This window comes from Homalodisca vitripennis, chromosome 4 (assembly GCF_021130785.1).
Source record: "Homalodisca vitripennis isolate AUS2020 chromosome 4, UT_GWSS_2.1, whole genome shotgun sequence".
In the NCBI taxonomy this organism is placed as follows: domain Eukaryota; kingdom Metazoa; phylum Arthropoda; class Insecta; order Hemiptera; family Cicadellidae; genus Homalodisca; species Homalodisca vitripennis.
In genome coordinates, this window is record NC_060210.1 from 135,497,081 (window position 1) to 135,517,167 (window position 20,087).

Below are 20,087 nucleotides of genomic sequence, written 5' to 3' on the forward strand. Positions count from 1 at the left end.
AAATATTGTCACAAAGGAGAATGGAGGGAAAGTTTAGTTAGACCTTTATCAATTTTAAATTAGCCCATATTTTGTTAACTATATCTCTCTATAAGTTTAGTCTCGATATTTCAACAAAATTATTTTACTATAATAAAACTTAACTTTTTCATCATGTAAATGACTAGACTTTCGTTCAAGCAAACTTGCTCTGTAAACATTTACAAACTATTCAGTTAATTGTCCTGTAATCAATACAATTTAAATAATTATCTATTAAAGAGTGTATCTATCCTTGCCACTCTAGTTATCTGAAACATGGTTTCTCTTTCAGGGTGGTTTAATTTTGAGGTAAACTGCATATTTCACTTGAAATTATTAGTTTACAAAAAAATAAATAATTATTTATAAACTTAATTCAATGGAATATAATATTATGTTTAATACATGTGACACTTAACCAATAAATAGCTTAACCACTAAACCTAGAAATCTAACTAGAATTTTTCTAACTACACATTCAATTTCTATAGTTTGAAAGTAATCAAACAAACCAGACAAAGTAATATAAACAGAATCAGGAAGAAAAATGACATATTTTTACTCTTATTTAACTAATAACAAGTACAGATCAGAGAAAACAATTACCCAGGTGTTCATTTTTATTAATGTTAAATATCTTCAAAAAGCATATATTTATTGAAATTTGACTGAAATTATGATTAAAAATAAATGAATAATCTAAAATCTTAAATTTTTGGACAATGAACACACACACACACACACACACACACACACACACACACACACACACACACACACACACACACACACACACACACACACCAATTAATGAAGATACCACGTTTTTAAGATTGGAAAAAGTAGATCTATAATGTTTATTAGAGCTTAAACGAAGTCAAAAATAACTCTTGGTGCGAATGTACATTTCTAGCACTCATAATCCAAAATAATTTTGTGACTTTCTTTTTCTAGAAACTTTTGAGATATTTATGCTCTTTTAATAAAAAAGTATTAAATAAATAATAAACAACACTTTAGTTAATATTTCCCATAGAAATTTCTCATCATTATTTATACACACTTAACCCCATTACAGATTCATGATGTGGTGTAAATGTTACCACTGGGTTCAAATTATTTTGCGTGCCACTAACTCATTCCTGTCCAAAGATGTGGTCCAAACATCCTCACTAAAGTGGATAGCAATACGCTCCGGGACAACACATGCTCTGAACACTACAACACTATTAAAAAGTTAATGCTACATTTTAATCTTTTGTCCAATTTACAATGATTAATTTGTATTGAACTATTCAACACTAGTTTATAACCAATAGCAATACTCATCTTTGTGGGCAAAATATCAAAGTTATTTTACCCCTTAAATAACTTCAGTGAAAGTATAGAAGTGCGGACAATATCATTACAATTATGAGCTTCACGATCACTTCCACTAGCCTCCCTACTGCACTCTAATAATAAATGGTCAACCTCAGATCAACATAAATTACGCTCCGTAACTGAACAACTCCATAAAATACAGAAATTCAATATCAAACTGAATTACGACACTTGTCACTGACAATGATAATTTGAAGACCAGTCGGCCACAACCTTGCGTCCAGATATAAGACATAATAAGATAAAATTTGTCAAACACTCATGGTATCAGTGGGAAATGGAAGATGTTCACTGCATATCTTTGTGCTTCTGATCCACTTTATGAAGGGAAGTTCTGAGCATGTCTATATGACCTGCAATGGGTTAAACTTATATACATCTTACCAATGCCCAAACACAAGATTTTTCACAGATTCCTAGTTGTTGACTTTATAACAAGGCAAGTGACTACTATAGCATATATGAGTTTTATGTTATATACTACTGTGAAAAGTTTTACCAATAAGTAGTTTCCATATTTTTCCTCCAGTACAATGTTAATTATTTAAACAGTACTAACTTAATTATGAATACGACCATAGGAAGAATTTATTGTCATTAACTAAAAAATAAGTTGTACAAAAATACTACTTACAAATACGAGCATCATAGTAGTTTCCATCTTCCCATTTCACTTTTCTGACATCCCCAACATTTAATTTTCCCCCAAACTTAACATTGATGGATGAGGTTTTATATCTTATATTGTCATCAATAAATAACACCTCGACATCATCTCCTGGCCCTAAAATAGTGTATTCATGAAGTTCAATAATTTCATTTTAATTATGAAAATATTTATCCCATTTATTTTAGTAATCCATGAAACATTGGTATGAGCAGAATGATGATTACGTTTTATAAGAAGTATATGTAATAACTCAGAGATTTTGTACAGAGGAAATATATTATGCTACTAAAGATATGCTTATGATAACGACAACCTTTAATTAAACAATTAGAAAACAAAATAGACACAAAAAATATTATTTTAGAGATATGAGGAACACTTAGTACATGGATTTCTTCTTATGTTTATTCATTTGTTTAGTTATAAAACACTTAAATGAATAGCCAGAAGCAACTTAGTAAAAAAATTTGTTTATTAACTAGTTCATGTCATTGACCTTGAGTAGTTATTATTTTCAATACAAAAAATATAATATCTTCTTTTTCCAATGTGATACAGCACAATTTACAAAATCATGGAACCTCAACAATAAATACATTACTTTTTATTAAAAGTTCAAATACATTAGTCACAGAGAGTGCTTCTTTATGAAGATGAAAGTACAAATTAATTTAATTTACACTGGTATCTTTTTAAAATGTTATGATTTTAGATATTTTATAAATGAACCTGCTAGAGTTACCAGAAATATGAATCTTGTTTAGATAACATTGTTATGGTGTTTGTAATATTGTTGTGTTATTATTATTGTTTTGTTAATATTGTTATCTTGTTTGTTGTTGTATTATTATGGTTTTGTTAATATTATTATCTTGTCTGTTGTCTCTTGTTGTTTGTGTATTTTTGTTGTTTGCATTAGATAATATCGTTAGTAATATACCTAAGGACCTGGATCTAGTTTCAACCTTCACTCCAGCTTTTTAAATAATTATTTTTTACATAATATTTTGAAAATAAATGTCAATAGTTAATTTCTAAAAATGTGTTCATAATCTATTGCATTCCCATTAAAAGCAACAACAAAATTAAAATAACATCCATATTCCTGAACGATTGATGTGGTTAGAGCTGTCTTGTCAAGTTATAGTTTGCCAGAGCCAAATCAATAAACAAAGAAAACAACTGAAAAGAATAAAGAACTTACTTAAATATCATAAGAAAATAGTCATAGACACAATAAAAGAATCCCTAGTAAGTAAAATACAATCCCCTAAAAATATTCCACAAACAACCTGAAATATTAATTTAGAGACAAAACCATACTCATCTACAAAATATATTAATCTAATTGTAAATGGACAAGATATTACTAAATCCAATGGATGTCGCAATAGTATTTAATGGCCACTTAAATAATATTCCTAACATTATCTTTAACCAGTTTGACGTACTAAATTCAAGGCAATATAATTCTCTACATTTTTTACAAAATTCATTTCTTAATTGTATACTTGATCTGTATCCAGTGTGCAAAAAAAGTGATAATCAAAGTCACTTAAATGGGGAATTAAGCAAAAACTATTTATTTCAGCTATTTTGAATCTGTGATAACATATAGAATTATTTGCTGGGGTAGTTCACCATTTTGAACAGGTTTTCAAAACTATAAACAGAGCAAACTGAATTCTAAGAAATTCAAAATGTTATCAATTGTGTAGGGGCTAGTTGTTAATATCCAAATTTTGACAGTAAGAAATATTTACATAGTGAAAATATTAACTTAAAACTTATAAAAGAATAGAGTCCAACCCCCTTATCTCTCACCATAACACATAATAATCATTCTCTACCCGTTCCTAAACACAGAACATCCCATTTTAAATACCTTTCTCTTACACTAGTCAGATAAAAAAAACTAACTTTAGCATGGAGGGAGATTCCTACAAAACCCTTTTAGAACCTGACAAAAATTTGGTGTAAAAAATTTTTGATTATATTTTGGACCATGTTACAAAAACTGTTTATATGGAAAATGTGATTTTGTGTAATTTTGGGAAAATAATCATATTTTTATGATTATTTATTCTAAAGTTCTGGTTTTAGGCATTATTCTTTATCTATAATATATTCTACTTAAAATATGTACTTAGGCCTGTAAAAAATTTTGTATATAGCCTATATATATATATATATATATATTTGTATGTTAAATTTTGATTTTACATGCAATATTGTATAAATGTACCAAATTTTAAAGCTCTAGTATTTCATATAAATAATCTGTGAATATGTAATCCAATTCGTTATATTTACTAAAACGAAGTTTTTATCATGATTACAGACAAAAACTCATAGCCTACTTAGAAAATAAAGCAGTAAACATACCTGCCTTTCAGATGAAATAAACAAGTAAAAGGATATATATATATATATATATGAATATAAAAATAATATCGTTGTGACTTGTAAATCATGAATAAATATTAAGAAAAATTATAAAAAGTCCACTGGCAATAGATCGCACGACTGGTCTTTTTTGCGGAAGTTATGACACCGGTGATAAATTACATGGTTGTTCCTAGAAGGATTAAAGGCTACCAAAAAATGTAATAAAGAATATATGCTTTAAACGGAAATTTATACTTTTGACGATTTTTTGCCAAATTCACCAGAAACTAATTAAGATGTGAAATACTATACTTCACTTTGATTTAGCGATACGTTACTAGTGTTTTGGCTAGTTTTAAATTGTTATTTAGTATTTTTATACCTTAAGAAGCCTTATAACAGTGTAATATTCTATTGAGCTAATACATAATTTCATTTCATTTCTTGCAAAATGTTTTATTATTAATTTGATTACCAAATAGTGCAGTACCCAACACAGTGTCAGCACAAAGTAATGCTTTGTGCATGTGGGTATGTGTATATACACGTATTACGTGTTGAAAAAAATCTAGGTCACCTGGAGTTTATTAATATTTAGAAAAAGGTCATATGTAATTTAAAGAAACTGAAGTACTGAACAGTAATAAAACACAACTGAAGCAAAATTAACCAGGAAGAACCTATAAAACATTTTAAAACTTGGACCAATGGAATCATAAATATAAAAACCGTCCCAGTTTTTGTAATTCAGTGTTCCAAATATAATGCACACTGAAGGGATCTTAAAAAACTATAATATATATACCACATTAAATAGACTAAGTAGTACATAATAAGACCAACAAATGAATGTGGGTAAGCTAATTATGAGTTGTGTTGTTTACTTCTTAACACAGATTTCTTATTTGTACCTATAATGGAAGATTTTAAAATTTTTAAATCTATTTATAAATATTTTAATGAAAAAATTTTCACAACCATCAAGCTGGCGTTGCAGGGTTTAAGTTGATTTTTAACTGATTTAAATACCATTTATTTATGCTATGCTTTCTTACTGGGTTTTATTTTGAAGGGAATTTTTATTATACAATTCGATGGTGGTAAACCTGACTGATATTTCAATGCAAACAGTGTTGGAACCAGCCTGCTGTTTAGTTAAACATGGAAATTACATGACAAGGTCAGTCCAAAAAAAAATACTGTTATGACATTTTTATGATCGATTAGCACAATAGCATGTTAGTTTCTAATTGTATCATATTTTATAATCTTATAAAAAATAAAAATAATAACAACCTAATTACATTTTTAACGCAACTTAATTTACTCTTAACTAAAAATGTCCGCTGACATTCAGCAAACTTGACGCCATTGAATTTTTTAGGAAAAAATCACCAACAAAGTTTATATATGCACAGCACAGTGTTGAAATCAGGATGTGGGTGATACAGAGAAGGGGCCATATTAAAACCTTTTGTAAATTGAAAGACACTTAAAAACTGAGCCTTTACATTTACATAACTATTACGTAAAACAATTACGTTAATGAAATAAAATAGTAATTTTATTATTTTTTTAATTATAAAAATCACAGTTGCTGTGAAAATTTAGTTAGGCTTTTCAACTATTTTTATATAATGATTTTTTAAATATATTATATTCTTTTATAGTATAATACAAATTTCCTCAACCCTTTAGTGCTGAGCATAATAAAAGTTTATCCCAAAAATGCCAAACCTATTTCAGCAATTTTGCTACAAAAAAAAAAAAAAAAAAAAAAAACATTCATAAAATCAAACAAGTTTAGATCAGCTCTTATTTTTATTTACAGATAATTTTTTTAATTAAAAACATAAATTAAGCATATACTGATTATTTATTATATAAAAAAACCACACAATTGACACTTATACATACACAATTTTTTGTACATTTTCAGATTTGTACACAAAATAGCAATAACCGATATTGCTATGCACAACAAATAAAATTCTATACATACTAACAATTATTTTATTGTCATCAAACACAAAATATAACAACACTTTTTATGTAAACCTACCTTTTCACATAGGCCGAATCTAAACTCATGAGTGTACTATACACAGATTAAAACAAAATTGAAAAACTTAAAATATTTACTTACAGCATAAGCTGTATTATTTTTAGTTTCACGTGAAAAATAGCACCTTGACAAAATTATTTCACTATAAACCGTAACATCAATTGAACGAAAGCATTAAACTAAATACAAACATTAAAGTTGTGATTAATGTTTTAAGAACTGTAAAAGTTATTTTCTTTTTTTTGATAGCTAAATTTTTAATTTTTTGTTTTATGCTAAATTTTGAACTAAATATCTAAATTACCTTACAAAATTACTATACATATTTATTTTTGTAATTTGGTTCATACTAATTGTTTATATTCCTACAAATTTATAATATGTAAAAAGATATCGTGATGAACCCCCCCAAGGAAAGTTATGTATTTATGAAATGAGTAAAACAATCTATTTTGTTTTGATGGGTCTTTGCATTATTTAAAACAAATTGACTTGAACCCTAAGATTCCGGCTTGCTCACCATGAAATTTTTTTAAAGTATAATATTTAAAACTAAAAGAAATTTCATGTAAAAAACTATTTATTACACAGTAAAACCTTTGTTAACCGAAACGGCTGACAAAATTTCAATTTCATCCATAAAAAGTAAATTTTTATCACAAAATGGAAATAATTAGATGACATTTTGTCAACATTGCTTTCATACAACTAAAGAACGCTATTAAATATACAACACGTTTTTCATTACTGTAGTTAGTACACCTATTTAATATAAATGAGTGTACTACAGTATATTAAAATATAATATTAAAAACGCTTTGTCACAGACCAGCGTGAGATGCCCCAGCCATGTTGTTTGTTTACTTCATCATAAATGACTGACTGTAATGACTCATTTTATGCAGGTGGCTGGCCGGGCAGGGTGAGTCACCGGACATCCCCTATTCCACTCCACTCGACCTTTGTCTTAGAGGATGACATCTCATTCCTCAGTGTGTTCTTTGGTGCGGTACTTGTTTGTGTGTTAGTTTAATTTCATAGAATCATCTGTTATGTGTACAGAACATGTCAAATAAACGGAAATGTATTGTAATCGCAATTGAACAGAAATTAGAGGCTACTTGAAGGATTGAAAATGGAGAAATTTTACGGACAGCCGTAGCAGATTTTGTTGTTAGCGTTTCTAGTTTCCAATTGGTTTAAAATGAAAAGCACATTTGAGAAACATGCTTCGAAAATTCCATTCAAGAAAACTATGAAACTCAGTCAAAATGATATGGCAAATGAAGCTGTCTACATGTGGTTCATACAACAAAGAGCCAAAGGAGTAGCATTATCTGAACCAATAATTCAAGAGAAAGAAAAAATGTTACCCAAAATTATGGGCGATGAAGGTGAAGCAAGTTTAAGTTGGCTAGACAAATCGAAAAATAGGTATGCTATTCGTAAAGTTAATTTATGTGGAGAAAGCTATCTGTTGACCATGGTGCTGTAAATATTTTTAAAACTGAAATGGATGAGTTAAATACAATGCAGATGAGACTGGATTACATACAACAGTGCACCGGGACTAAAAATGAACAAACAACGAATAACAGTTCTGTTTTATAGCAATGCAGCAAGAACTCATTGAGTGAGGCCTGGTGTTGGGAAACCGAAAAAACCAAGAGCTCTAAAATATGTTTAAAAAAAAAAGCACTTCCAGTTTTTTCTAAAAGCCAAAAAAGATCATGGGTGTCAACCACATTGTTTTCAGAATGGTTCAAAAATAAATTCGTCTCAAGTGTGAAATCCTTTTTAAAATGTAAAAATCATCCCTTCAAAGCATTGTTGCTTGCTGACAATGCGCCAACAAAAATCTACAAAATGGTGATATAATTTTCCAATTTTTGCCACTGAATGTCACGAGCTGAACTCAGCTGTTAGACCAAGGAATAATAGAGACCTTTAAGACATGTTATAGAGGAGCATTTGGTATCTGTTATAACAGGAGACGAATGACTCCAAGAGTGTTCCTGAAATTCTCAAATCTGTAACAATGAAACATGTTGTTTATTGGTGTGCTGAATCATGGGCCAAGATCAAATCATCAACATTTTAAAAAAATGCTGAAACAAACTTTTTGATAGGATTTTGACTGACGATACTGAAGAAGAAATTTTGAAAGAAACGACTGAAGAAATTGAACCTTTAATAAAAAATTTGCCAGAATTTGACGGAATTAACAAGGAATAGATACAAGAGTGGTTAGCCAATGACTAAAAAAAAGTGAATTCATCGACCAGGACTTCATTGCCATAGTTCTTCATCCAGACAACCTGAGTGTATCAGACCACGAAGATAACGACACAGCAGACAGGTGGGCACAAGACCGCTGACAAGATTTTCAATACCTTAGAGGTAAGAATTTTATACAGTAGGTCTTATTAGTTAGGGACACTACCAGGTTTTTTAATTGTTGTAGTTTTTGTTATTGTTATGTTTATTTGTTGTTTTTTCCTTTTCAGATTGCTTTAAGTTTCGTTGAAAAATGAAATGAGGCAAAACCACATGATGACATTCACACATGACACAAATTTTCATATTTAAAACAAAGTTAAAATAATTTTAAATTGAAAAATCAGTATACTCATTTAAAGAAAATTTTGAGGTAACTTAGTTCATCTTACAATTTGGTAGTTAATATGACATATTATAAATAGTAGCCAAATTGTAAAATCAGTGTTGTCATTTAAATATTTTGAGGTAAACTTCTTTATTTAACGATTTATATAGTCATATTGACTAAATAGACATATTGTAATGTAATAGTTGACGCTATTCTGTATTTATACTGTACGTGTACATCATGTAAATCTTGAATAAAGTTCATTTGAATTGAATTCTGCAAAAGAAACGATGGAGAGAGATATACCTGCAAAACATCGTTGCCAAAGATAAACACGAAAGAAAATAAAAGATTAAAAAATAATAATAATAAATAAAATAATAATAACAAAATAATAAAAAAATTAAAAACATTAAACATGTTTCTTAATTTTATTGCTTTATTCTGTATTTATTAAAGAAAATATTACAAAAACACTTCATAGTATTTTTTTAATGCCTACTTTGACAATAAATTTTAAAAATGTTATTTTTAACAAAAATTTTTGTTATCCGAAATGGTTCCCCCCCCAATTATTTTGGTTAACAGAGGTTTCACTGTAAGCACTAATAAGAAAATTTTGTTACAGTTTGAAAATTAGGAATAAAAACAGTTGTTTTTGAGCATATCGAGTGAACAATGTAACAATAATGAACATTACCACATTGATTTTTTGTTCTTGTTATTATACACTACTTTATCTAATTATTCTTTGCTGTATTTCTTATAGTTTCCAAGATCCCCTCAATGTACATAAAGTTTGGAGCACACTGAGAGTTTGTAGTTGTATTAAGAATTATAGCCACAATTGTTTAATTAATAAAATATTACCTTCATTTCTCAGAGATTCAAATGATTTTGGCAATGGTTTTGCTTCTTCACGGTTCAGTTGAATAAAAGGTGAATTAATTAAAGCTCTTTCTTTGATACTGTTGTCATTTGAGGTTGTTGGTGTGAATCTCCTGGCTAGAGGTGATTTACGCACAGGAGAAATGTTGCGTACAGGAGATATCTTGCGTATAGGAGATATTTTGCGAGCAGGTGAAGTTTTCCGACTGGAAGATCTGTTACTAGCACGGGTTGGAGATTTACTGGGAGGGTTATTTGTTTTTTTGGGTGACTTTGGCCTTCCTGGCGACTTTGGTCTTCCTGGTGACTTTGGTCTTCCTGGTGACTTTGGTCTTCCTGGTGATTTTTGTCTTCCAGGAGATTTTGACTTGGGGCGATTAGTAGTTTTACTCCTTGCTGGAGATTTTGACTGAGCTCTTGTTCTTTTCTCAGAACTTTTCTTCTCCATGATCCTGAAATAAAATAAATATGTTGTTACAACCTGATGAAGCTTACACTGTTTAAAAATTTAACTGTTAATATTTAAGTTAATTAACAGATAAGATAAATAAACATCGCCACCCAAAAATAATGCTGACAGGTAAACACAGAATGTACAACATTACAGAACATCCTGATCAAGATTTCTAATAGTTTGACCAGGTCAGAGTTACGAAGTTTACAGTAAAAACCACTCCACCACCAATCACTATAAGTCTTACACAGGGATAATTAAAACCTTCTGCAACAAATACAGTTTATATTAATTTGTATTTAACTAAAGAAACATTTTATCATAACATACACAAAATACAAGGGTTATTCAATAAGTAACGAGACAAATTACTACTGCTCAAAAACGGCTGAATTGATTCACATGATACTTTCTATACATAATGTTAAAGACCTTGTGATGACATCTACATAGTCTTAAATTTACATAGTTAACAATGGTGAGTCCACTCAAGAACTGCACTGTGGCAGAGTAATGTTCTGTAATCAATTTTTAGTCAAGGAAGGTAAGAAAGGTTGTAAAATCTACAAAAGAATGTTAAAAGTGTATGATGAGAATTGTACGAATCTATCGAACATTTACAAATGAGTAGAACAGTTTCAAATTGACCGACAACATCTCCAACTCACAAAAATTCAGACCCAGACATCTGTCAGTAAAGTCTTGCTTAAGGGGCTCGCTGGGAATGAAAGAGCTGATGCTCTGGCCAACCGGGGCTCAGCGTCAATTATGACAGGCTCTCAACTGTTCTGCGGTATTCAAAGGTGTGAATCCTTTGGGGCTGTCTTGAAATGGGTTCGCGCAGAATATGAGAGAAGGCGGAGGTTGCATCTGGGCATGAGAATGAGCAGAATGGTAATACAGTTAGTTGCCTTCCTCCAGAGTGGCGTCTAATAACCTTCTCTCACTAAATAGATCAATGTCTTCTCGGGTTATAGGTCTGATCACGGGACATGACCACCTGAGGAAGCATCTTCACAGAGTCAGCATCCTTCAGGAGGTTCCGCTCTATAGGATGTGTGATGAGCAAGATGAAACTGTTGAACACTTGCTCTTTGATTGTCCTTCAATAGGAAGGGAAGAGTGTGCCATCTTTTGTAGTTTGGACAAGGGTGGTTAATTTCCTCAGGAGGACCTGATAGGTTGTTTTCTGCAGTTTGTGGAACTGCTGAAATCATAGACTGGTGGCCTCATGGTGTGCTTCCAGGGTGCGCAAAGGCCCTTGAGGCTTAAGTGCATGGCAGTAGACTGCCCCATGGAACCGTTTTGTATTTTGGAGTATAACATAAATTTCGGTCCGTCTACATGTAAATCTAAGATTTCGAACTCATTAGTAACCCAATAAAAAAATCTCAGAGTATAAAACCAGATGTATTTTATGTCATAATGTAGTGTATACTATGTGCTTCCACTTGGTGTATGTATCATCCTTTTTGTGTCAGCTGTTTTGTGTAATTGTGGGAAAACGTAAAAGTTTAGACCGTCTACTTGCAAATCTAAGTATACAAACTCATTTGTAGAGCAATAAACTTTTCTCAGTGCATAAAACCTGATGTATTTCCTCTTAATTTGTAGTGTATATTATGTACTTTTAAGTGATATATGTATTTTGCTGAAGCTTTTGTATTTCGAGGAAAAAGTCAAGTTCGGACCGTCTACATGCAAATCTGTGAATCATTATTATGATTTTCAAATCTGCCACTGACAATAGCCAGCTACGATGTTGTAACTTTTATTGTTCATTTTTGTTTCAGCTGCTGCCAGTGTAATTATAAACGATACATTTTTATTTACTTATATAATGTTCCATCTCTTAGATTGTTTTTATTTATCAAACAGATTTCATTTGTGAGTTTATATAAGTTAGATTTCAATGACTGTCGTCCGCCATTGGTTGCAGTATAATAAGCGGCTACCAACACAATCGGAATATGATTATTGAATGATTCGAAACATCGATATACTTGACCATCCAAAAGACTGAAAGTAAAATGGAGGAACAAATAACGTAATAAATATTTCAAAGAACATTATGATTTTGCCAGTTTTCAATCTTAGAAATTAATGTATAAATTATTAACCCTTTGAGTGCCGCCGCAGCGTTTTGCTATATGGTATGCATAAAATACCGAACGAAAATGCCTGATTCTGCAAGGGTCTGGTTAAAAATTCATAACAAATTTATTGGTATAATGTCTTGGTTTTTTTTTCAATAAATATATTTTCTTTATACATATAATAAATTGATCACTTATTTAACGTTTTTATAAAAATAAAATATAAATCATTAACAAAAACTTTATATTTAGTTTTTTATTTTGACACAACTTAGTGTTATTGAAATATTTTATTTTTTCACTTTTAGTTATTATATCTTATACTCCATTTAATTCTTTACAAAAAGACATATAAACATTTTTTTTATACTTATAAATAAAGTTTGGAAAATAAACATGAAAATATGAACCACTAGAAATTTTCTAACCTAACCTAACACTCTGTGTACTGTCTACACTGATAATGCTTAAATCTAATGCCTGCAATGCTAGGTCTTCATTGTCAGCAATGTTTTTACGACTCATTGTTTATAAATATCACTGAACAGACACAAAAAACATAAAAACGTATTTAGTAAAGTACTCGATGCTTACGATTGTCGTCACTTGCGGCCAAGTCATTGTTCTACTTACACACAGATTAGAACAACATACACAAACGAAATAATTTGAAGATACTAACAGTACAAACCCATTTACACTTAAAAACTTTCAATATCATTTGTGAAATAAACAGCAGCGCAAACAAAACACGTGACGGCTCGTCCGCGTAACGGTCGATTCTAAACTCGACTGACGCGCTCACTTTACAACCACCGTAAAAATCAGATTCTAACCAGAATGCAACAAAACCTACATCAAAAGTTACGTTGAAGCCTTTGGAATGCGTATGTATAGTCATAGAGCCAATTTAGATAAATACTCTATAAAATATAAGCGTTACTGCAGAAGTCGCTAACAGCGATTCTGGCATTTCTTGCATATAATGCGGGGTCGCTGACAGCGATGCTCCGGCACTTAAAGGGTTAACATAATTTACAAATTATAATATAATTTATACAATTACGACGAAATATAACATTTACTTACTTTATATATTTTCAAAGGTAAACGTGACTGTTTGTGAAACAAAGAAGACACATGTATGTCACTGTTCTTCCGCCATTAGTGAATAACGAAACACGATTTTACTTTAAACTAATTTTTATTGATAATGTAGAACTGAATTAAGTTGTAGGCTTTTAAAATCATATTATAGTGAAGCTATACTTTGATGTATAAAATAAATGTATTTGCTTCAGAATACATAAAATACCTAAACTTTGTTTAAACAACGTTTGAGCAGCATAGTACTTACGATTACTTTTGCCAATCTGAAATGGTATTCCTGCAGGTACTGATGCCGTCAAAAATACATTCATTAACCCTTTTAGTGCCAACATCCGAATTTTCAGACGTTGGATTATTGTGCGTAGTTTGCCAGCGTCCGAATTTTCGGACGTTGGCAGTTTAGGCGAAGATTGCCGGCACCCGTATTTTCGGCCGTTTTGTAAAAATAAAATAAAAATTACTTTAATTAGTCAAAATAAACATACTTGTAATGTTTTAGAATCGCAATACAACGATCTTTCCGATAATTACATTACCCAGTTTATAAGTCATACTAGGTAGCCATATTTTGATTTTAAAGTTGGCTATTCTGTGCATTTCGTTTCTCAGCTGTCCAACATTAGACAGCATTGTCGTTGTTGTTTACAGTTGTACTTTAGTTGTTCGTGAGTGTTTTGAGTGAAGTGAGATGTGCTAATGACTTCTTCCTATCAAAATGAAACATTCTCATTCACCTGTTAGTGATAATACTATCGCTAGATTAGTAGAAAGTGAATATCTTTCAGACGGTTTCGTGAGTGAAATTTCAGAAAATGAAAAAGTGTCGAGTTCAAGTTCGGTTGTTGACGATACAGATAATGACCCGACCTACGATCCCGTTGGACCGACAACTTCCTCAGGTAATCAAGGTTTAGGACTGAATCGACTAAACTTGGTAATTGATACAAATTCAGATGAATCTAACAGTGATTCATCTGATAGTGAACCATCACGTCGTCATAGGGCTAGGCCTAACCAACAAGGCCATAGAGTGATACCTCAAAGATCTAGGCTTAACGATAGGGATAGCAGTAGTAGCTCTGCAGAAGACTCTGAGAATGAACCTGACTGGGTGGAAGTGAATGAAACCAATGATATTGAACACAGGCCTAACCATTCCATACACTTTCAGGAACAGCCAGGAGTCAAGCACTGTCCTCCAATGAACTCTCCTCCAAGTGCTTATTTCAAAATTTTCTTTACCATTCCTTTGATTGAAATAATGGTTCGGTTTACAAACAAGTACGCCAGGAACTTTATTGATAAAAATCGCGATAGAATGAAAGAACACAGTAGGCTAAAATCTTGGAGACCTGTGACTGTAAACGAAATGCAAGCTTTCCTTCTGGTGTTGATAAATATGGCTATCAAAAGACAAAACACTATCGCTTCCTTTTGGTCTAGTCTTAAAAGTCAATTGATTCCTTGGTTCCCTAGAATGATGACGAGGAACCGTTTTCAAGCAATACTGAAATTTTTTCACTTGGTGGATACTACAAATTTACCTGTCAGGCCAACCAAACTACAATCCTTGTGCTAGGTTCGAACCACTGATTGATCACATGAACCGTATTTCCAAATTACATTTTACACCAGATAAAAATTTATCTATTGACGAAAGCATGATTGCAACCAAAACACATTCACAGCTTCTCCAGTACATGCCTAAAAAGCATCACCGGTGGGGTGTGAAGTTATGGATGTTGGTTGATGCTACCACTCATTATTGTGTAAGTTTTTTTGTATACAAAGGAGCCAAAGGCAATGAGAAGACAACGGTAAAAGAAAAAGGTTTAGGCTTTACAGTAGTGGATAAACTAATAAGTATGTCTAATTTGTACAATAAGGGATACCACGTGTTTGCGGACAATTTTTTCACCTCCCTGACATTGGCAACACATCTATATTCTAAGGAATCCTTTATAACTGGCACTCTAAGGCACAACCGTAAAGGTATCCCTGCTCAAATGATAAAAAAATTTAAAGTTGGTGAAACAAAATACATGAGGAAAAGTGAAATGATTATTCTTGGCTACAGACAAAAGCAGGCACAAAAAAGCAGGTTTTGCTGTTGTCTACAAATGATGTCGCTGCTTCAGAGCGTAAAGTAAAACGCAGAGGAAATTTTACTGTCATATTAACAAACCAAAAATGATACGTAATTACAATGCTAATATGATGGATCAGACCAAATGCTATACCAATACCTGGACGATAGGAGAAGTTTTAAATTTTGGAAAAAATTACCTTCAATCTCTTATCCAGAATGCTTTTGAATGCCTATATATTATACAAGCAAAACACTACAAAACCTATATCACATATAGAATTTCTGGTATCCATTGTTGACGAGCTAGGTGATCAGTGGCTTCAGTTGCAGGAAAGTGCCACCAGTCCTAGACCTATGGCAAGCATCCGTGGTGGTGGTGGTGGTAATGCTGACGTCAGAAAGTTTTTTGAAAAAAATTGGAGAAAAAAAGGAAAAAAAACTGTTGTGTATGTAGCGTAGCAAGCACTAAATCAGGAGGAAAACGAAAAAAATCATCCTATATGTGTGTTAAATGTAAGAGAGGAGTGCACACCAAGTGTTACCCTCTATACTTCAGCTGAATGTTCTATTCAAATTTTCTATTTTGTACATTTTTATGTAAATAGTTACTTGTTATTTAAGTGATCCCTAGAGAACAATATTTATTTATTTCAAAGAGAGTTACTAGCCTATTGATCTGTGAAATATTTTGACTCTTGTGTTAAGACCTTCAAGAAAACAAGAAGACATTTAACAGATTAGGCAAAACGGAGTGTTTTTCCAGGTTAGCACACTTTTGGATGTTTTTTTTTGTTCTTTCACAATTTTTAATTTATCAGTTTGAAAGTTTGTAAATTTCAATAGAATAAAAGTAGGAATTCAGTGATGTATGTAATCAATGTTTTTCCAATGTTCATTTTACTGTTGTGTATCACAAGTTAAACTCAAAAAAGTAAAAAAATAAAAATTTTTAAATACTAATAATTAATTTTTTTTAAAGTAATGTACACAATTTTTTGTCAAATAAAGTGCAGGATACAAAATAGAACTATTTAAGTTAAAAAAAAAAAAAAAACCATGAATTTATCTTAAAAAATAGTGTAGTTACAATTGTTTAAAGAATTACGGTACATTTTGGCTAAACGTGGCTGGCAATCTTGGTACAAACATGCATGTGTACGCCTGGCATTCCTGGTACAAATTTCAAAAATTTTGTTTGGCACTAAAAGGGTTAATAAAAAAGTAATAGTTTTATTTCAACTAAAATAGTACATGATGTTTCATTATATTCATAATACCAAATTTAGAATGTTATAAACAAGTCTTCTCAAGATCATTTTTAGACATGCCATGTTTGTTCTTTCTTTTCTTGCAATGAAACACTAATTCATTCCCACCTTTAATTCTAGTTTTCATCTCGTCAATAAAAAGCTGGACAATTTGGATTTAAAGGGGTAGGGTCATTATCTTATAACCATTTAGAACATTGCTCAGTGTTTATAAAAACATTTTGAGCCAATATCTGAATTCATTGCCATTGTTCTTGTCGTTGTCACTAGCCTTCTCCTGCATAAACGAAATAACAACAGCTGGTAATGACGTCATTGGAAACAGCTGGTAATGATATTACTAGTATAAATAAAGAAAACTGGCAATGATTATTTATGAATATCCATGGGTTAAATGTCGTATTTGATAGTGTCGATATTTAAAATGGATAATCATAATCCGATTGTGTTGGTGGCCTCTTATTATACTCCTCCATGGTGGCCTGCCATTTTCTTCTCTCACTTTGGTAAGTGGTGGGAACTGGTTATGAAGTATGGTGGGAAAACTCTGTGGAATCCTTTGGCAGTTTCACAAAGGTCATATTTACCTACTTATATTATGTCATAACTAGTAGTAGATAGAGATAGAGTGGCTCTATGTAACACCACAGAACCGACAAAACGTAATGTAATATTTAGTTAACTTTTAATATTTTGAAGAATAACGTGTCTAACAGCTTGCAACACAAATAAAACATGTACATCACCATTGTACATAGGATCATTACTCAAATACCATACAAATGATTCACATGGTTTGAATTAATTTAGAATATGTAATAGTTATTCAATACATTAAAAAGAGCTGACAATGAGTAGGGTACGATAAGCGAACCTGGTTTTTTATATAGAACGATATAATATTCATTACCTAATATTCGCATCTTGAATCCTAGACTATCAATTGATACAAAAGTATATATATATATATATATATATGGTCCTAAATAACAATCAAACGTTTTAGATTTAAATATGAGTATATAGGAAAACTCTAAAATAATTAAAAAAATGACATACATAATAAACAAACCGGAACAAGTTCGATCAAACACAAAAACTCATACAAAATTATGAGCCCCAATTCATATGGTTTATGTCATAATTATTGAATTGTTTATAATTATACATTATTACGTGTGTGTATAATAATAATTATTATTGTAATATATAAACATAATCGTATATTAATAATATGATTACGGGTATTAATCTGAAAGTATTTACAGCTGTTGATATAGATTAAGTTAATTGTTCAAAATAATTAATCAGTATCGATTGGTTATATCGATGGTTATGATTAAGTAATATCACAGACAATGGATACGTTTGTCTGTGGTAATATCGTTTGCCAATTTCGATATTAAAAACCAGGTTCGCTTATCGTACTCTACCCCTGATAATTATTATTGTAGAGCTGGTAATTAATTGGACAGTTGGTAAACCACTATTAGAAGAATGTTTTTGTATTTGATAGTTTCGATGATTCGGTACACTGATTGATTACGGTGGTGGTCACTTGCTATCTTGCAGAAGCTTGATTGACCCTCTACCTATCTCTAAAGTGGAAAATTAAGGTAAGTTTTGATAAAACAATGCTTAGCATTGTGTTACAAAACAATTCATTTTGATTACATTAGAATATAAACAACACAATTTTGACTACATTTATTTTGTCTACTAGTCAAAGAGACTAAGACTAAGCTACTGTACTTTCATATATTCAAATGATTCAACAAACACTTCTATGTCAGTATTGACATTTGAGTTTCAGGTAAACAGCTTAACAAACTTGTAAGGTTACTGAAAATAATTCTTTAGTTTGTTTATTAACCTTGCTAAAATCCAATGCAATAGCCAAACACAAAATGGAGGGAAACTTGGGTGAACAAATAGAATTGTCTTCAAATTAAAGAGATCAATCAATTTGAAGTGTTAGTAATACAAAATAATATTTTTATGACAGAAGAGAACCACTGGATGACATAAATACTTTACATAACAAGGTATATACAGATACAGATGTCTTGACAAGGAAGTTAACGGGATTTAATAACCAACCGACACAATATTCAAACAACGGCATAGGGAATGAACAATGATGATAATAATAATACTGATACACGAAAAGGCTGTAAAACATGTTACTGTAAAAATAAATTAATATTCAATAGTTCTAGGTAAACACATTCTCGGTAAATTACATATTTACTTACCAGATTAAATAAATCCAACAACACCACTAAAGTAAACGGACCAACACTGACGCCAAGGAATGCTTTAGCAGGGGGAGAATGGACAATTGTTATTGGTCAGTTTAAGAATTAGTCAAAAAAGAAACAAACTTATACAACTACTTATTTGTATATCTAAGTAATAATTTTTTTGTATTCTAAAAATTGTGTAAAAAATGCGTATTTTCTTAGTTTTTATCAATATTCTTAGAGCATATACCTATAGTTAATTGCATAAATAAAAGTTACTTTGACTACAACAGTTACAAAACCTTTAAATACTTCGGAGAAGCGTCGGACCCAGCGGCGTCGTTGACCTGAAGGCATAGAGAAAATCAGAAAATAAAATGTTTTCGATTTTTACACTATGGTGAAATAAAGAGTTCCCATGTTTCAAAATTTTTAAAAATATTAACGTTAGTGTTTTTTTTTAATCGAGAAAACACTCTAATTTATTTTAAAATTTCCATGTATGGTATTATTATGGTAACAAAACATTTTCAATTTTGTTTTTATAGATTCTTTTTCTTGATTTTGACTATGTAAAGGTTTGTCCTGTTTCAGAGGGTCTCTAGTATTCCTAAGGTTATCTCGCTTATAAGGAAAAACAATAAAATATTATTTTTTATTTAATCACAATTTATTACGTTTACTTATAGATTTGCAGTATAGTATATGATAATATGTAATTTAGCAACTCCTACTTTGATTAACAAATTATTATTGCGGATTTTATGCATAATTATTTCAAGAGTCACGTGTTCTTTTTTTGCG

The 20,087-nt window shown here is 30.8% G+C and overlaps 1 protein-coding gene across 1 annotated transcript in view; it reads right to left on the reverse strand.

Moving 5' to 3' along the window:
• The window catches only part of LOC124361201 (delta(14)-sterol reductase TM7SF2), a 34,836-nt gene extending 15,434 nt beyond the window's left edge, over window positions 1-19,402 (reverse strand). Inside the window, exons 1-3 of the mRNA XM_046815241.1 lie at window positions 19,296-19,402; window positions 10,006-10,475; window positions 2,039-2,188 (exon numbers count right to left, since the gene is read on the reverse strand). Of these exons, the coding sequence (XP_046671197.1) occupies window positions 2,039-2,188; window positions 10,006-10,471 (616 nt within the window). The 5' untranslated portion in view covers window positions 10,472-10,475; window positions 19,296-19,402. The remainder of the gene's footprint in view (window positions 1-2,038; window positions 2,189-10,005; window positions 10,476-19,295) is intronic.
• Between the last annotated feature and the right edge of the window lie 685 nt (window positions 19,403-20,087).